Raw genomic sequence first — 17,991 nt, 5'->3', positions numbered from 1 at the left:
CTAGTGGATCTTGCTCAGCATCATGGACTCTATCAGCCTACCATTTTTTATCAAAATCGGAGACGTGATCCAAATGTACAAACTAAACGGGAATTGCTCAGATAACATTTAAGTTAGGTACTTTTATAGAGACTGATGCGAGTGCTAACGTCACAAATTAGTTTTTTACTATCAAACTACTTTCAATAATGTTCAATAAAAACAATTCAAATTTAATTTTATATTTATCCGCCAGGCCTTTTACGCTACCTCGTCCAATTTTCGTATTCGGTCCCTTAAACGGGTTGTTTGTTTATACATCAAAAGAAAACATGGTAATATGAGCACGTAACTGGCTAGCGCCAGCTCGACTGTCCCCGAAACCACAGTATAAGAACGACTCAGTAGGTAGTTACTCTCCAGCAACGGCGACGCGAAAGGTACCTACTGCGTTCGAAAGCACGTGGTTGATCAAAATTACTTTAAAGATTACTCGACATCGTCCAAAGTAAGATGTTGTTATTTAATACTATTAACTATAAGTATTAGTATAATAATACCACATTAGATCAGGCAGAAAACACAAAAAATATCATTACGCATATTATTCTTATCCACGTTTTTCCAAATCCGCTTGAATGTGTTGCGTACGTACACGACGCGCATATGTGCCGCCACGCGGTACGTTTGTCGGAAGAGTTATTACTGGTTGGTTTATACTGTGCCGAAACTTTGAAGGCCAGAGGACAGAAATTCAAAACTCTTTCGCCCGTAACTAATTAAGAGTCGGAACAAGCTAACTCTATTTGCAATAACATAGTGTGACAATGTCAGCAGCACTATTGATCCATAGCGTTTCCAGGATTTAACTAAAATATCGGTGATTCGTATAAAGGTATTCTAATGAACTTCATAAAATTTCCAGTAGGTAACGACACTGGCCCTCTGTTATCTTATTTAAGTATAAAGATTGCCTTGTACGTATGTAAACCTGTCACTCACCGTAAAAATACCTAGGTACCTTTATCATGTGTATCACAATTTATAAGTTACCTGATCGCTTTAAACACACCTTTGGTTTTTTTAAGTTACTTATCCACAATTTTTTGAACTTAATTATAAGAAATCCGATATTTCTATATCCTATATTAGACATTAAAGTGTATGTAACTTTAGACTTATATTGACCGGGATATAGACCGTGATTACCTTTTTGATTTTTGTCGAGCTCCCGATATTTCGACGCAGTTGCATGCATCATGATCACGGAAAAACTGACGACAGTCAGTTTTTCCGTGATCATGATGCATGCAACATAAGTCTAATGAAAATAACCGTGAATCATTCAAAACTCTTATTGTATGTAACTTTTACCAAATATCTCAAAAGGTTGGTCGAAGTTGCACGGTGTTTTTTCCAGTAAGAAGTAGGGATCGGATAGCCCTATTCGTGATAAAAAGCCTTTCTATGGACGGCCCTTTAAGGCGGTTACCCAATAATAAGACGGTTCGAATTCATTTTATTTGATTATCCCTGAGCAAAAACTTACCAGCGGTTTTGCGAGTTTTAAACATATGAAACCTTTTTTTTTTTTGATAACCCAGGGGAATCTATTATACATATGAAACCTGCTACAAGCTCTACTTAAATAAGGGGGTGTATGAGTTGATTTCTATGTAAATTACATTAAGCATTTTATTTACAATCTACCTTAATTAGTGGTAGGCATAAATTTCATTCATGACATTTTGACTTCCTTAACTACAAATTAGCTCCATATAGACATAACTTCTCATACTCTAGAACATCTCAGTTAAACGTTAGGTAGATCATTTTCTATTCAATAAGGGATAATCAACATAACAATTGAAGCTTTATGTACGGATATAAAATATCGCGATTGTAAAGATAATGATTCTATTTTGGTATTTCACCTTTACACGTAAACAAGTTGTAAATCCTCATCCCCCTTTGAACATTATTTAGGTATTCCGCGAACGTTTCTGTTCCCTTAAAAAATATACTACATACACATATAACGGTTGTAAGGGACACAAAAGAGGGGATAACGAACAAAATATGATATTCAGATTCAAGAGCTAGGCTTTGCCTTTATCTTGAATATCAGGCGGTCCGCTGGTCATATTTTAGTAGGTACCTTATATTACAATATTTATAAGTTCCATTTTGCATCTATTGGATCTATATTTCATTCACAAAGACTTAAGGTTAGATTTTTCTAGATTCAGCTTAGGTACATACTAAGGTTTACTGAAATCATAAAGTACGGATTATTTATATCCATAATACATAAATTACTAGCCCAAAATAGTACGGGACCCTAATAAAGCGAAACCATATTCGCACCTGGCTAGTTTTTACGACCGAGAATAACGAAAACGTAAATATAATTTCAGAGCACTATTCAGCCTAATTGAAGAACCCGCAGTGATTTTCTGGCCCGCCGATGTAGGGAAATGAAGATATACGAGCGCATAATATAAAACTTTTATAAGAACAGCACACGCCACGTACTCGTAAATAGAATACGTTTAGAAACCGCATTCGTAACTTCCGCAATATAAGTTCCTGATGCTTACGGTCGGGGCACGTTCTGAAATCGCACTTTATAGTAAGTTAAGAGTTCTGGACATTTGTGCTATGTTCATTTAGTGCGCTAAACTTCAAACACGGAAATATTTTTAGTACTTATAAGGAAGTATAACAACGGAGAACTATTGCTATGACACAAAGCTAATGGTTTGAGTAGAACAAAACTGATTATTTCAGCGTGTCGCAAAGTTTTACTTAAAAAGTCCGACGGGAAATAGTAAACATTGAAACATTGTAGTGCCAACATTGTAGTGTCTTTCAATTTTATTACTTATCTATAAAAGCCCGAAGCAAATCCTAGGCTTCCGCCAATTGGTAAAAGCCCAAAAAATTGAATAATGGGCGGTAACTTCTGGTCTTTTACGATACCAATTTATTGTTTTATTTAGGTTTTACCGTACTTCAGATTGCTACGGTAACACATGTTGATTTGAAAAGGACGACACTAGTGCTAGAGTCTGTTCGGAAAGTCAAGAGACGTGGAATGTATTGGACTCCATACATTTCACGACTTTTTGACTTTCCGAATAGACTACTTGGTCTACTTGCTACTTTTTAATTTCCACAAAGATTAATGTTACACAACTTAGTAGAAATAATCAAAGTGGAATGATAATGTTGACATAGTAAGCCACATATACTGCGTTTAATATTATTAAAACTATTTATTATCTCAAAAAGAATACCCAAGACTATGCAATATTTCAATAAGACCTTACACCCCTAAAAATAATCCAATTGGTGTGTAAGTTACCCGCAGGCTTCATCAGGTGACTGGTTTTTATGGTAGAATATACCCACCTAAGCGAGTCGCAAGATAAAGCTCTTGTAATGATATACTGCTCGAGCGCTACTATAACCATGCGAGGGGTGAATACAGTTATGGAATAAATATGTTTGAGCAAATCTCATATTAGAATTATCGGCCATAAATTATGGCATACATAATGTACTTGTACCACTGCTGGAGCGTCTGTAATCACTAATTAGTTTTTAATCTTAAGAGGCTGACAGCTTCCATTCATGTTTGTGAAGCAGTTTTTTTTAAGAAAACATTGTTATAAATACAATTAAGGGGATAAGGTATAATACAATTATGTTAGTTCCACAAATGATTGAATCAAATCGGCTCCACAAAAATAATTGCAAAGACTCGATTTTTGACTTATGGGTCTGCATTTAAAATATCAATCTCAAAACATTCATACCTAAAATACCAACAACAATCGTTGTTTTTTTTTTACTATATTTTACTCATCCCCAGTAAATACAGATAGTGCTATCTCATTTACTAAGATACCTAAAAAATACAGCGTGCGTGATTTATGTATGCCTACTCTGCCCCTTAGATTATGGTGAATGAAACGCACCTTCCAGAACCACAAGAAGTTAACAAACAAAACACTCACTTTTAGCAGTTCACCCACGCAAAGCTTACTACCCACAGATAAGTATTTAAACACCTCTTAAGAGCTCGATCACTCAATCATTTCCGACCCGAGAACCTGCACGTACCATACGTCTCAGTTTGTTTACACGGCCAACTCATCTTGTATTCTTTGCCCGAATGTTCTAATAAAATTTTAGTGAGGTCGAGGATATACGAAAAACGAGGTAAGATCAAATGATGTGTGCTTAAAGTTACGTAGAGCGGTAAGAGTTAATGCAATAAGATAAATACGTAGCCTATACTCGATAGCGAAAAGTGTAAGGTTTCTTTTAAGTAAGATTTCTTCTGTGATTGTCCGTTCATAACTTCAATTTTATTTAAGTACTAGCTTTTAAGAGACTAAAAGTAGCCTATATCTACTCTCCATCCCTTCAAGTATTTCCACTTAAAAAATCACGACAGTTCGTCGCTCCGTTTTGCCGTGAAAGACGGACAAACAAACAGATACACACACTTTCCCATTTATAATATTAGTATGGAAGTATGGATATTGATTAACCTATTTAGGCACTGTTATAGTAAGGGGACCGTGACGCCGAAAACATAAATAAGACAACTTCCAGTTAAGCGAAACTAGAAGGTAAATAAAATTAACACGGACAATAAAATAAACAAATTTAAAAAAACTTAAGGAAAAATCATATTTCGTACCTCTTATTCTGTAGGTACACAACGCACTTTATTTGAAGAACACGAACTCCATACTTCACGCAGTCCCTCGAGAAAACCTCAATCATGCTCCAAAAAAAAAATAGAAATAGAATCGAACTATTTTTTACTACACATTAGTTTACTTCATTTAATACAGCAATTCCCGTCAACTTTGTACAATGCCACGTCAGCAAATTTTAATTGATCCTATTTTGTTACCAACATTTAGTAATATAATTCGACTTTCGTAAGATATATACAGGATAATTGTTATAATTAAGAAAATATAGATACTAGAGAACCTTAATGACGAAATAAAACTTAATAAAATCTCAATTAATCAACAAAATCTTTGTAACAAAATAGGAATTAATAAAAACAAATTTAACTTTTCCCTTAATTTTTGTACAAAGTTGACGGAAATTGCTGAATAAATGAATGTTAAGAGGATACGGTAGCGAAAATGCTAAAATGGAAAGGAGCCCCCCTTTCAACTTGGGAATTTTAGTTAAATATATGTACAAGTGTTATTAACTAGATTTATCGAAAAAAAATTGTCCATTAAGAACAACTCAGTCAAAAGATATTTCAAAAAAATCTTTAAAATCGAGGTTCCGCTCTCGACTCTTTCCACCTTCAAAACTTAATCAATCAATAGGAACGAAATTTGAGAATCTGAATAACAATGAAATAATCTATGTCGGACCGTTTAGCTTTTTTGGTTAATTGTTACCAATCTTGAGTATCACACCTTTTTTAGCGCCACAATGAAAAAGGCCGTTTTTGGAAATTTTTGATTGGCTCTAGAGTCTTTAAAAAGCAGAATATCAAAAAAATCAAAACGGTCCGACACAGATAAAAATAATAACAATCTATGTTGAAAAAATCATTGCTCTATCTTCAAAAATCAGGGAGGAAATAGTCGAGAGCGTTTGTATGGAGAATTGACCCCTACCGTATCGTCATAAAGGAATTCTATAACTGAATACACATGATCCAAAAACCGAAATCGTTCACTTATGCTTTCGTTCGCTGATAGTAATCTTCATATTGATATATCTGATTCAGGAGAACAAATAACAATTTCTCATCTTGCAATAAAAAAAGTTACTTGACAATAAACTGTATCATTTTCTACGTATCGCAGATACCGGAAACGTTCACGAAATTCGACATTACCATAAACATATTTTCAACATGTAAATAATGTTGACTGAGAACCGCATACTAGAAAAGTGGAAATGCTAACTCGAATAAGGTTTACAAGAAAGATATTTCAAGGTAATACAGGAACAATGAACGCCTTGTTATTCTAATTATGAGGTGTGTCAATCATCGAGCCCGCCGAAAGCCGGTTCTTAAAATAACAGTAAACATCCGAAATCCCTGCCGGTTCAACAAAGGAATCGCAAATACCCTTTTGAATATTTGAATCAGGCGAACCCTTTTACTACTTAGCTTTATACTAACCTTTCACATACTAACCAACCTGCATTGGAGATTATAGTTGCCTATAACGACGGAAGTCTCTGTATCAGAACTAACGAATGACGATACTAGATGTCGTGGGCGTTTTCGATCAATGCTTCTGCAAGTTCCCATGGAAACGAATCGTATGTCACGATCGGCGCCATCTTGGTAATAAACTAGGAACTTATTAAAGATAAGGTCGGGAAAATGAACAATCATGACTAACGGGGGCTTAACGCCATCTTTGTGGCTACTAAAACCTAAAGTAGGGAGCCCACGAAACGACTTGTCGCGGTATATGTATCTTGACGTATTATATCTTAGATGGAACTCTTATGTCAAAGAGAAAATGAATTTAACGAAGTGCGGCTTTATAGAAGTAGTTCAGAGCAAATGATAATAATTTTGTAGTTAAAGTTATTTATTTAGCGTCAACAGAGTAAGACCAAGCTAAGTTGGCAGCGAATATGATAGTTCAGACAGTGACGGTGTTATTTAAAACGTAATTTATATTTTAATACAAATCATAAAATAACCCTTTCACAATTTCAGCCGGTCGTCTCCGAGGTCATGGGACCAATATAACTGTCACACTAACATACTCGTTAGAATTGGACAGGTACGGTGACAAATTATTAGTTAAAATAATTTTTCTCAAACATGGTATGAAATATTGATGTTATATGCCTTATAATTGGCAGCGAAGTATGACGTTGCAGATGCGGCTAGGACGATTGATAGATAATGGAATTTCATACAAACCTTGCAGGTCAAGGCCGGCAGTCTTATTTTTTAATTTCCAAACACAGATAATTGTGACATAACATCCAGGTATTTAGCAAATTAAAAAAAAACTATAAGGGGCTTTATAGACGTGCCAACTGCAACTGGTACGGGCCCTAGACAATATTTGATTTTGGGTGTGTTTTCATACAAAAAAAATTTTTTTCGTTTTTTTTTTGAATTTTTTTGAATTTTTTTTAATTCATTCGTATCAGGATGCATGATACGGAAATTTGATATAAGGTACAGCGGGGCAAATGTCGACTGGGGGTCAAATGTAACTGGTCCATTTTTTCCATGTTTTACAATGTTTGCATTATTAAATAGAGTGTCCACCGGCTGTATACATATGGTAGGCGTGTTCAGTAGATACATGTAGTGTAATAATGGAAAAAAATGGATTAGTTACAATTGCCCCCCAGTCGAGGTTTGTCCCGCTGTACCTTATGATAATGTAATAGAAACAGATTCAGATTCAATATTTATTTAAACCTAAATTTTTTTTCCGATGGGACAGTGAAAAACTATTTTAAGTTATATTTAATATTTTATTAAAGCTGCGGTTGGTACAGTTGGGCTTTAGTCTTTAAAGTCAGGTAGGTAGGCAGACAAGGAAAGGCGAGCTCTCCAAGTGTGCCAAAATAGCATGGAAAGAAGCATGTTGAATATAAAACTTAAAGATAGAATAAAGTTGGACAACATTAGAAAACGAACAAAGATAACTGACGTAAATCAGACAATGAAGCAACTAAAGTGGAAATGGACTGGTCACATGCTCCGAGATAAAAGAGAAAAATGGTCAAAGGACATAACATCATGGTACCCAAGAGACGGCAAAAGGAAGGATGGTGGACAAAAAATGAGATGGGAAAATGAATTCAGAAAGGTAGCTGGAGCCTAGTGGAGAAGACAAGCTCTAGACAGAGAAACATGGAGAAATATGGGAGAGGCCTATGCCAAAGGCAACCGGACAAAACGTCTGCGGAGAAAGGCTAGCAGTAAGCAGTAAGTAAGCAGTAAGGTAGGCAGAAGTCGAAAATTTTATTTATCGTTTACTACTGACGATAAAACATCAGGCCGTCATATCGCACTATTTGTAAGTGCGATAGGGACGGCCAGATGTTTTATCATTTATCGCGCGATCATACTTGCCTGCCAGGATGCCACTTTATATTCCGGTCCTGGGCCAATCTGATTTAGAAGTTTGTGATGTGAAACGAGTGTACGCGATAACTGTGGGTCTGAAGCCTGATGATCTCGGCTCGCAAATATGTAATAGCAACAGCGAACATCAAATAACGAACAGTATTAACACGGATGACCGTGTCCGTTTCTTTCACAAATCAAAGGGGTATTCGCAAACTGGCACATTCTACAACCGTGGGGTTGCTTTTGGCTTTTCCATTAGCTGCTTTTCCATTATTCCGGCACAGCACGGCAACGGTGCTCGAGAAACAAAAACCTATGTAGCTCGCTTTTCCACTTACCGGCAACTGCGACGGTACGGCGATGAGTCCCGCCGACTCCGTAGCCGTCGCAGCGTTTCAGGGGCAGCCAGCTTCCCAGTCGATATCGTGCCGGAAAAATACGTGTGCGTTGTATTATGAATTGTAGCCATGTACGTGTGTGAGTGCGCGGGGCGGGTAGGCAGACGAGCGGACGGAGAGACCCCGGCGCAGTGGAAACACGAGGCCACGGCACCGGTGTCGTTGGCCGGTCATGCCGGTGCTGTCTCGACTAATGGAAAAACGCCCACGGTTCGCCAAGCATTTGCCGCCGTTTCCAAGAATATGGAATTAAACTAAGGGGTTGTCGCCGACGCCTCCAGTGCCTGCCGGCCCTCTGCCGGCGTGAGATCAGAGGTAACCACTAAATAACTACGGGAGATCATAAATGTATGGTGAGTTTGAGTCGGTTTCCATTTTGGCTAGAGCAAGCGGTATGTTCAGACAGGAGCAGGACTCCCCTCCTTGACCTTTTTACTGATATGCGGCCATTTTCACCCTAAAGTCGCAAAAAGTTATATTATTGTTTTTATCCTTGGTATAGTTTTAATTGCGCGCTGAAACGAAAAGGTTTTCCAACTTACGAGAACAAATTAAAAATGACGACGCAGGTCGTGGATGGCGGCGGCCGTGGTGACGTGTTGTAAGAGGCCCCTGTAACGCATCGTAACGTTTTACGCGGCTCCCTCAGGAGCAGGACTGACCTTGATATGCGGCAGCGCGAGCGCGCGGCGCAGGTGGTGGATGGCGGCGGCCGTGGTGACGGAGGCGGCGGCGGGCCCGGCGGGGTTGTGCCGCGGGCGCGCCGCCGCGTCCAGCGCCTGGCGGCAGCGCTGGCGGCCCTCCGCGGCGGGAGCGCGCCCGGAGGTCACCACCACCGTGCACGCGATGCGGTCGTACACCTGTCAGACAGATTTCTTGGTTATATTTTAAAAGGTAAACGTTAGCCTCGGCCACGGAACGCCCGATCCGAGCATCGATAAGCTTGTGTTTCGTGGCTGGCTATCGTTACTAGGGACGTTACGGATCTTCGCCTCCGGATCCGTTAAGTCGGAACTTCCGTTTGCTTTTACACCTCCGGAGCCGCCTCCGCTATCGCTAATTTTTATTTCACACCTTCGCCTGCGCCTCCGGTATCTTTTTACCGAAGCTCTAACGGAGTTGAACGCATTGCATTTGGCCTTGCGCGGCGTACCTACCTACTCCTATAAGTTTTGACTACATCTCAATACATCAACCAGGGGCCGATTGCATAAGTTTACTAATAATACTAGGAAATAATACGAGTTACAAGTCAATAATTTACAAGTCGTACTTATTTGTGTTGCATAACAATTTATGGTTTTACTAATAATACAAGAATATTCCTGTTGCATAAATTGCTAATAATATTTCAAAATTACAAGTTATGTGATCTCAATTTACAAGTACTTATATATTCTGTTGCATAATATATTTATTCAAACTTGTAATATTGCTACTAATATTATTTGCGAATTATATAAATTATGAGTAAATTACTTGGATGACTCAAACCTCTGCTTGAGATTTTTTTTTAATTCCACGCGATACGTAAAGCCGGCCACACACACTAGGTTTTGTGTGTCGGATTTGCACGGTTGAACTTTTTGTTGAATATCTTGTGAAATTGCTTGAAGAATTCGTTCAGCTTTAATTGCTGTTATACGGAACATTTCGTAAAAATGTGCCCGGTTTTCAAAGGCGAAATTGATTCTCTTACTATAAATTTTTCGGTGTCGCCTTTGTAAGATCAATTCCGCATCTTCATCATCAGAAGAATTTAATACGAGGTTCATTTTCGATTACAATACAATTCCAACCCGTAAATATAGACAACTAATATTTAAAAATATGGTGCCCCTGACATACGTAGAAATAATTACAAGTTTGTTCTAATAAATTGTTATTTTACCTTCATTTTGCAACAGAAACTAGTAAAATTCACTAATTATATAAGTTATTAGCAATAATATTTTGCAAGTTGTAGTTTTTACTGGTATTTTATTATGCAACAAAAAAATATAAGTTACAAGTTAAATTACTAATATTATTAGCTTGTAATTAGGTACTTGTATATTTGTATCTTGTAATTTATTATGCAACACAAAAGTACAAGTTACAACCAAAACCACTAATAATATTAGCTTGTACTTTGTTATGCAATCGGCCCCAGATCAACCTTCTTATAAGTAGTTAATAGGTACGTAACTCGGCTCAACTTCGGCTCCGACTCCGTTAAAATAATAAATGAAACTCCGATTCCTGCTCCGGATCCGTAAAGCCACTTCCGTAACATCCTTAATCGTTACACCACGTACGTACCGCTTGCTTTATGTTTAACTGTTTCAAATATTATTTATTCCAAAAGTAGGAAGGACGTTCTCAATTTAGCTACGTTTTTGCTAGTTTGTTATTTCAGAACTCCGTAATTGCGTAACTAATTTCAATTTGCCATTTATCGATAAAGAAAACTAACATGAAACTTTTTATTTAAGTCTATTTGTAATTATAATGAAACCCACGAAAGCACGCTCCGAGGTTCACGACAATACTTATCTACCGCCATACGTTTGTGACATGAGTGACATGATCATCGAACGTGCACACTCTTGACCCTTTGAAGCTTTCGTGATCTTCGTGTTATAAAGTGTTAAGTTGTATGACCTCACCTCGAGCAGTGCTCGTAGCTGCAGGTCATCCAGCACGCTGTGAAACAGGTCGGGGTCCACGAACCCGGGCCCGTCCTGCAGCACAGCCACGTCGTCCAGAGATTCCACCACGAGATTAACAGCTAGAACATACGTAACATTAAACAAATATTGGCAAAATTGGTACTATATCAGTTTTAAAAGCGGCGAAAGTTATTAACTGCGATAAGTGACACATGACTCATCACTCGCGTTACCCTCAAGATTGGCATTCTGTACTCCTTGCTGATTCTATAGAGTGAAATAGACGTAACTCACCGGCTGCGTCACCTTCAAGGTTGGTATTCTGTACACAGCTCCTTCAAATAGACGTCACTTTATCACTCGTTCCGCGATGGATAAATACGAATGGCCTTCACAGAGTCCAGCACAGGTCCTGCTTGCTGGCAGGCTGGTTGGTATTCGTTATTCTGTACTCCTGGTCGTGTTCGTCGTCCTCCTGGTCGTCGGCCGCGGCCGCGGCCGCCGTGGTGGCCCGCAGGCGGCGCCGGCTGCTGAACTTTTTCACCTCGCCTACTCGACTGGACTCGAAGAGGATACTACTGTACTAGTCGCTCGAGGTGACTCAACAGCCGCGTTACCCTCAAGGTTGGTATTCTGTACGCTAAACAAGAAGTAACTCACCGGCCGCGTTGGCCTCCTCCAGCACAGTCTGCTTGCTGGCGGGTTGTTCGTCGTCCTCCTCATCGTCGGCCGCGGCCGCCGCCAGCGTGGCGGCGCGCAGGCGTCGCCGGCTGTTGAACTTCTTCAACTCGTCTACGGTGCCGGCGAGGTGGATACGGTTTTGCTTGTCACGGTCCTGTAAGAGACAATCGAGATGTTTAGATTAGCAAGTCGAATTTATTTATTTATTTAGAAACAAACAGTCACTTATATATAAAATACATTAGCACAGTTGAATAATTACATTACAGACTTACAGTTTCCTCAATTAGAATATCAAACCAACAAATTTTAACAAAATACAAAAGTAGAAACAATTTTCTAACCTGTCTTACAAAAAAAACTACTTATATTTTCATTACACATAAACAAATATTCTCAAATATTCTAACAAATTTTAGTTAAGTTTTATAAATTTTAACTCTCTGAATGAAGTCCATTAATACACTTCAAGGTCTGCAGTCTGAAGCTACTACATGTTTCTTTAAATATGTCTACACTTTGAAATTTATCATTATATACTCTGCAAGCTCTTCTGATGAAACCGTTTCTCGCGTACGAAGTTCGACTTCGAAGAATATGAAAGAGGTTCTTTTTTCTACAAGCCCTCTCACAACGACGTGGCACTCTGAATGAAAGGGATTTTATTAACTCAGGGGTATCGATGAAATTATTAATGATTTTATACAGGATCATAACATCAATGCGTTCGCGACGTAGGCTCAAAGGTGAGATATTATATTTTTTCTTAGAAGTTGTATAATCTTTATATTTATTCCCAGTAATTTCTGGCATTTGGATGTCTTTCCTATTATCCTATTATGCGTGGAGTCGAATCCAATCCTATGGCACTCTCACTTTTCCCGTCATTTCGTTTCGTTTATATGACAAGTCAAGTTAAGAAATACAGCTCGAAAAATTCAAGAAAAATCTGCCTATCTTAAAAATTGCTTGTTTACTTAAAGGGGTATGATTCTTTCGACTATTTGGAGGAACCACTGACTCATAATACTCTTCAATTTACCTATATTTCGATTTGATGTAAAAGGATTACTCTGGTGATATCGTAGCATTATATTCACTTACTCTTATCCATCTGTGGTTGAGCACATCCTGAATGGATATTCTTTGCGTATGGTCCACTGTCAGCATTCGCTGGACCAAATCTTTAGCTGAGTCGCTGATGTCATCCCAAAGAGGTGCGTCAAACTGTAAACAATAAATGTAGATGCTAAAATTTTTATAAGTATCTAATAAATAAAATCTTCGTATGTTAATGTTTTACATGTTAATGCATCGTGATGTCGTATCGCATCAATAATTATGTAGCACACATCACGCTGCGCTTTTTTCGTCCGATATGAACTAGAATCTAGAGATATATAAAATGGTGTGCCCTGAGAGTATGTAAGTATGCCGTGCACCAGTTTACGCTAACTCTACATCACTGTGTTTGGATTTGCATGAAGGATCCCGCTTACTCACCCGCAGTCTCCCTCGGCATATAGCCTCGAACAGTCTCTCCCTGGTGCCAGTGAAGGGCAGGTAGCCAACCAGTAGCACGTGCAGTAGAATGCCCGCGGCCCACACGTCCACCGGCTTGCCGTACAGCTGACTCGACACGACTTCTATTGTCATGTTAGTGCAGTGTTCCACGATCTTCAGCTGTTTGTAACTGTAGATTACTCACCCGCAGTCTCCCTCGGCATATAGCCTCGAACAGTCTCTCCCTGGTGCCAGTAAAGGGCAGGTACCCGACCAGTAGCACGTGCAGTAGAATGCCCGCAGCCCACACGTCCACCGGCTTGCCATACAGCTGGCTCGACACGACTTCAGGGGCCATGTAGTGCGGAGTTCCGATACGACCTGCAGATATTTACAATATTTTAATATGGACAAGGTAAAACAGCTCTGATGACCCGGCTATGAGTTCACGTGATGCGAGACGAGACGAGCGACGATCACAGATCCACCGATTCAAGGTTTCGCTTCTAGCTATGGTTGTTGCTCGACGCTGCCGCTACCGCGCAATGTCGTAGTCTTGTCAAACCCGTAATGTACGGTCAAACAATTTGAATCATAGACCACACTAGAACTCTGTCTTATTAACACCGTGCATTATTGGCCATAGAAGTCACTTTTGACGTCGACTGTGAAAAGGTTCTACAGTGGCCTAGAATTCAAATTGGTTCACTGTACGTGCAAGGTATTGTGTTCTGTGGCATTGTTATATTTGTGAATAAGGGTCAGAAAAACAAATAAAATGTTATTATGGTATCAATATATCATGCCACTGTGGTTATCACTTGTCACAGTAACGTATAAGAGCAATCGAAAAAGGTTAATATTTTCGATTCGAAAAGACTGCTGTAGTGCTTTGCAACACTGGGATTGGATATTTGACCAATAAGCTCGAACAAGTGAATTTGTTGTATAATATTCTATCTAAAATTAAATCATTGGATCAGAATTAGTCAAAATGCCAAAACTATTTTGTCTGCAATGAAACCCTTGAATCATAAATATTAAAATTAATCGGATAACTACGGGACAATTTTTTCCAATCAATGACCTGTGATAAGTTTTGGTTGTGTCGATTTGATAATCTAAATTCGTTAGAAGCGGAAACTGAATTCGAAACTATGTAAAATAAACAACTAACTTCCATGAAATAAAACTATGGAAACGGATTATATCGCGTATAATGAATTTACTTTTCATCCCAACGTTTCGAACACTTTACAGCATTCGTGGTCGAATGCTGTTGAATGCAGTAAAGTGTTCGAAACGTCGGGAAGAATTGTAAATTCATTATAAGCGATATAATCCGTATCCATAGTTTTATTCCATGAGTAACCATCGCGGTAACCGAAGACAATATTAACTAACTTCTAATCACGTTAAAGCCAATGAGGAAAATAAAATGTCGAATAATTAAATAAATTAATATAAAAATTACATCTATCACGCAGGATATAGGGTCCGTGTTGTATGTGGGTAAAGTGCCAATTGGGTAGAATTCGTTCAAGCGATTATAAACTCTGATGTCTGCTGCATAAGACACATGGTGTATCGGTGATATGAGTGAACACGGTGTGCTAATGGATAATGCACAGTATGTCCATGCTGTTACGGCACAATTTCGAGTCTTACCGTACTCGTCTGATTTGAGATACGCTTGGCCCGTGGGACCCATTAGTGGTCGAGTGTCCCTCACCAGTTCTGCGTGATATGTACAACCCGTTTTAGTAAAGTTATGAGATCACAAGTCAAAGTTTCTAGCACAATTTGGGTTGTTTCATCTCAATATTTTGGAGTACCTACAATGTACTATTTAGAAAACTCATAAGTGATAATCAAATCAAAATGCGTTGAAACTTGAGACTATAAGTAACTATATCCTTCTTTGAACTTCTGTTTTAAAACACATGACTTAACATCTTTTTATTATTATCTAGGACCAGTTACACCGAAACCTCTTATCCCCATCATAGTGGGATGAAATTTGTTCCGTGGCACTTGTGCTTCGGTTAAAGCCGTTCACATACCTCATACCTATTCCAGTTCAGCTATCCTCGTCTTGCCCAATGTTATTTATAAACGACATATTCCATTTTAAAAGCCTGGATGGGCTTTTAATTCATAATTTCTTATGTTTTACCTAAATCGTGGTACAAAGGATAATCTATTTGTTCAAAAATTTGGTTTAAATTTCAATGTCTCAAGCTGTATTATGGTGGGCAGGACGAGGATATAGTTCGTGAATGCCACGGGAATACAGTGAGCCGAAAGTTAAATATAATCACCCCAGTGAGTAATCCAGTCCAGTGACTTGTTATATGCCGCGATTACATGTATTCCAGCAGCATTTTAGTCCAGTAATTGTATATATGCCGTGTTCACATCTATGTATTGTAAAAAAAATCCAATGCTGGTTTCGACCACCGGAATACTTATCGATTAGATATAATAAGTAATGTAACTGACCAGCACGAAGGCAGAGTTTGATTGACGGGCGCGCAGGTGTCGCGGCCCGCTAGTAACACGCAGTGCGGCCGCAAGTCACGGTGCACGATGTTATTCTCATCGCAGTATCCTTTGGTCACTAGGATAGATGAGTAACTGACCAGGCGGCGCACGGTGCGAGGTGGGCGCGGGTAGTTAAGCCGCGACGCCGAAGCCGCCGAGCTTGACGGGCGCGCAGTTGTCGCGGCCCGCTAGTAACACGCAGTGCGGCCGCAAGTCACGGTGCACGATGTCATTCTCATCGCAGTATCCTTTGGTCACTAGGATAGATGAGTAACTGACCAGGCGGCGCACGGTGCGAGGTGGGCGCGGGTAGTTGAGCCGCGACGCCGAAGCCGCCGAGCTTGACGGGCGCGCAGTTGTCGCGGCCCGCTAGTAACACGCAGTGCGGCCGCAAGTCACGGTGCACGATGTCATTCTCATCGCAGTATCCTTTGGTCACTAGGATAGATGAGTAACTGACCAGGCGGCGCACGGTGCGAGGTGGGCGCGGGTAGTTGAGCCGCGACGCCGAAGCCGCCGAGCTTGACGGGCGCGCAGTTGTCGCGGCCCGCTAGTAACACGCAGTGCGGCCGCAAGTCACGGTGCACGATGTCATTCTCATCGCAGTATCCTTTGGTCACTAGGATAGATGAGTAACTGACCAGGCGGCGCACGGTGCGAGGTGGGCGCGGGTAGTTGAGCCGCGACGCCGAAGCCGCCGAGCTTGACGGGCGCGCAGTTGTCGCGGCCCGCTAGTAAGACGCAGTGCGGCCGCACGTCACGGTGCACAATGTCATTTTCGTGGCAGTAGCGTAGCGCCTCGAGGATCTGGCGCATGTAGTGGCTGGGGAAAGCGAAAAAATTCGGTGAAAATTCACAAATTAAGTAGCAAAAAAATGTATATTATATGTGTCGATGCACTATAAAATGCATAGGCGCATTATTATTGAATAATCATTAACCAGCCTAAACTAATTCATTTCATTTTAATCAGGTAAAATTCTAAAGAAGGTTGTGACTTGTGAGCACAGACCAACCCCTATAGACATCCATTACAAGACGACTCGCGGTCACCAGCCTTACTTGTATTTGCCATGATATAAGCGCGGGCGCTCGCCGTGCCCGATCAGTAACGACCAAGTAACCGACCCGAAAGCAGCTCGTGTTTTTCGCAATAAAAAAATTGAAAAAGGGTATTTTGATGCCTTAAAGATGTCCACCTGTAGTGTGAAATGGTGTGGAAAGGTAACAAGATATAGCATAGGTCAACTTACACTGGCTACTTACGCGACTCCCTTTTCATCTAGCGCGACTGCCTGCCGTCCTTGAAACGACCAATCGCAGCGCGCTAAACACATTCCCCTCCCGCTCCTCGCGCCCCAAGCAGTGGTGATTTGTAGCGCGCACAAAATTTACAATATTGGCACTCTATAGGAGGTTCTCTGTGCTTGTGAGGCTACTACGGAAGCAGCAATTCATCTTTTTGTATTATACTGACAACAGCTCACAGACTAACAAGGTCTATATTTTGTTTGTTTTTAATCAACTAACCAAGCAACAGCCTCGCTGTACACGAAGCCAGCGCTCGCTCTGCGCACCACCTCGAAGCAGAGATCAGATCCATCCATACTGAAAAAAAAAAACATTTTATTTAATAATTACAAATCGTTCTACGAAAGCTACTTAGATGCACCCTACTTTACTCCACCCCAAGTCAAGACAAAATTTGATTAAACAATAGGTTCATCATAAGGCTCCTTATAGTTCCATAATTGCCATATTATTCCGCTGACAATATCAGAAACACATATCTTTCTTAGTCTTTACACTTCTCCTAGAAATAAAACTCGTAGGTCATCACTATAAAGACGAGTGCCTTTAGGTTTCATAATTACATCATCAATGGCCTCCAACATCAATAATATGATGGGTTAAGCAGCGTCCATTAGATTGCGGCACTTCCGCAAGTGGCTAGTGAGCCCAATGCGAGAGCGGCAGCCGCGACCGCAAAGCTGACAGGAGAATGTGGCCGTGTCCAGTGACAGTGACATAGGTTAGTTAGCGCGCTGGTGTCTTAATTCTCGCCTAGAGTGAAGAAGGTCAAACCATGCTGGACAAACTATAATTACATATATATCTC

General features: G+C 39.9%; 1 protein-coding gene across 1 annotated transcript in view; it reads right to left on the bottom strand.

Annotated features, from left to right (window-relative positions):
• Positions 1-15,027, bottom strand: part of LOC125240834 (peripheral plasma membrane protein CASK) — a 252,926-nt gene extending 237,899 nt beyond the window's left edge. Inside the window, 6 exon segments of the mRNA XM_048148974.1 lie at positions 9,156-9,353; positions 11,142-11,263; positions 11,805-11,979; positions 12,930-13,052; positions 13,534-13,709; positions 14,997-15,027. Coding sequence (XP_048004931.1) covers positions 9,156-9,353; positions 11,142-11,263; positions 11,805-11,979; positions 12,930-13,052; positions 13,534-13,686 — 771 coding nt within the window. The 5' untranslated portion in view covers positions 13,687-13,709; positions 14,997-15,027.
• Between the last annotated feature and the right edge of the window lie 2,964 nt (positions 15,028-17,991).

The sequence above is a fragment of the Leguminivora glycinivorella genome, chromosome 2, assembly GCF_023078275.1.
Source record: "Leguminivora glycinivorella isolate SPB_JAAS2020 chromosome 2, LegGlyc_1.1, whole genome shotgun sequence".
Lineage (NCBI taxonomy): Eukaryota > Metazoa > Arthropoda > Insecta > Lepidoptera > Tortricidae > Leguminivora > Leguminivora glycinivorella.
The sequence above is the reverse complement of the archived record's forward strand: the minus strand, read 5'-3'. Positions and strand labels throughout refer to the sequence as shown.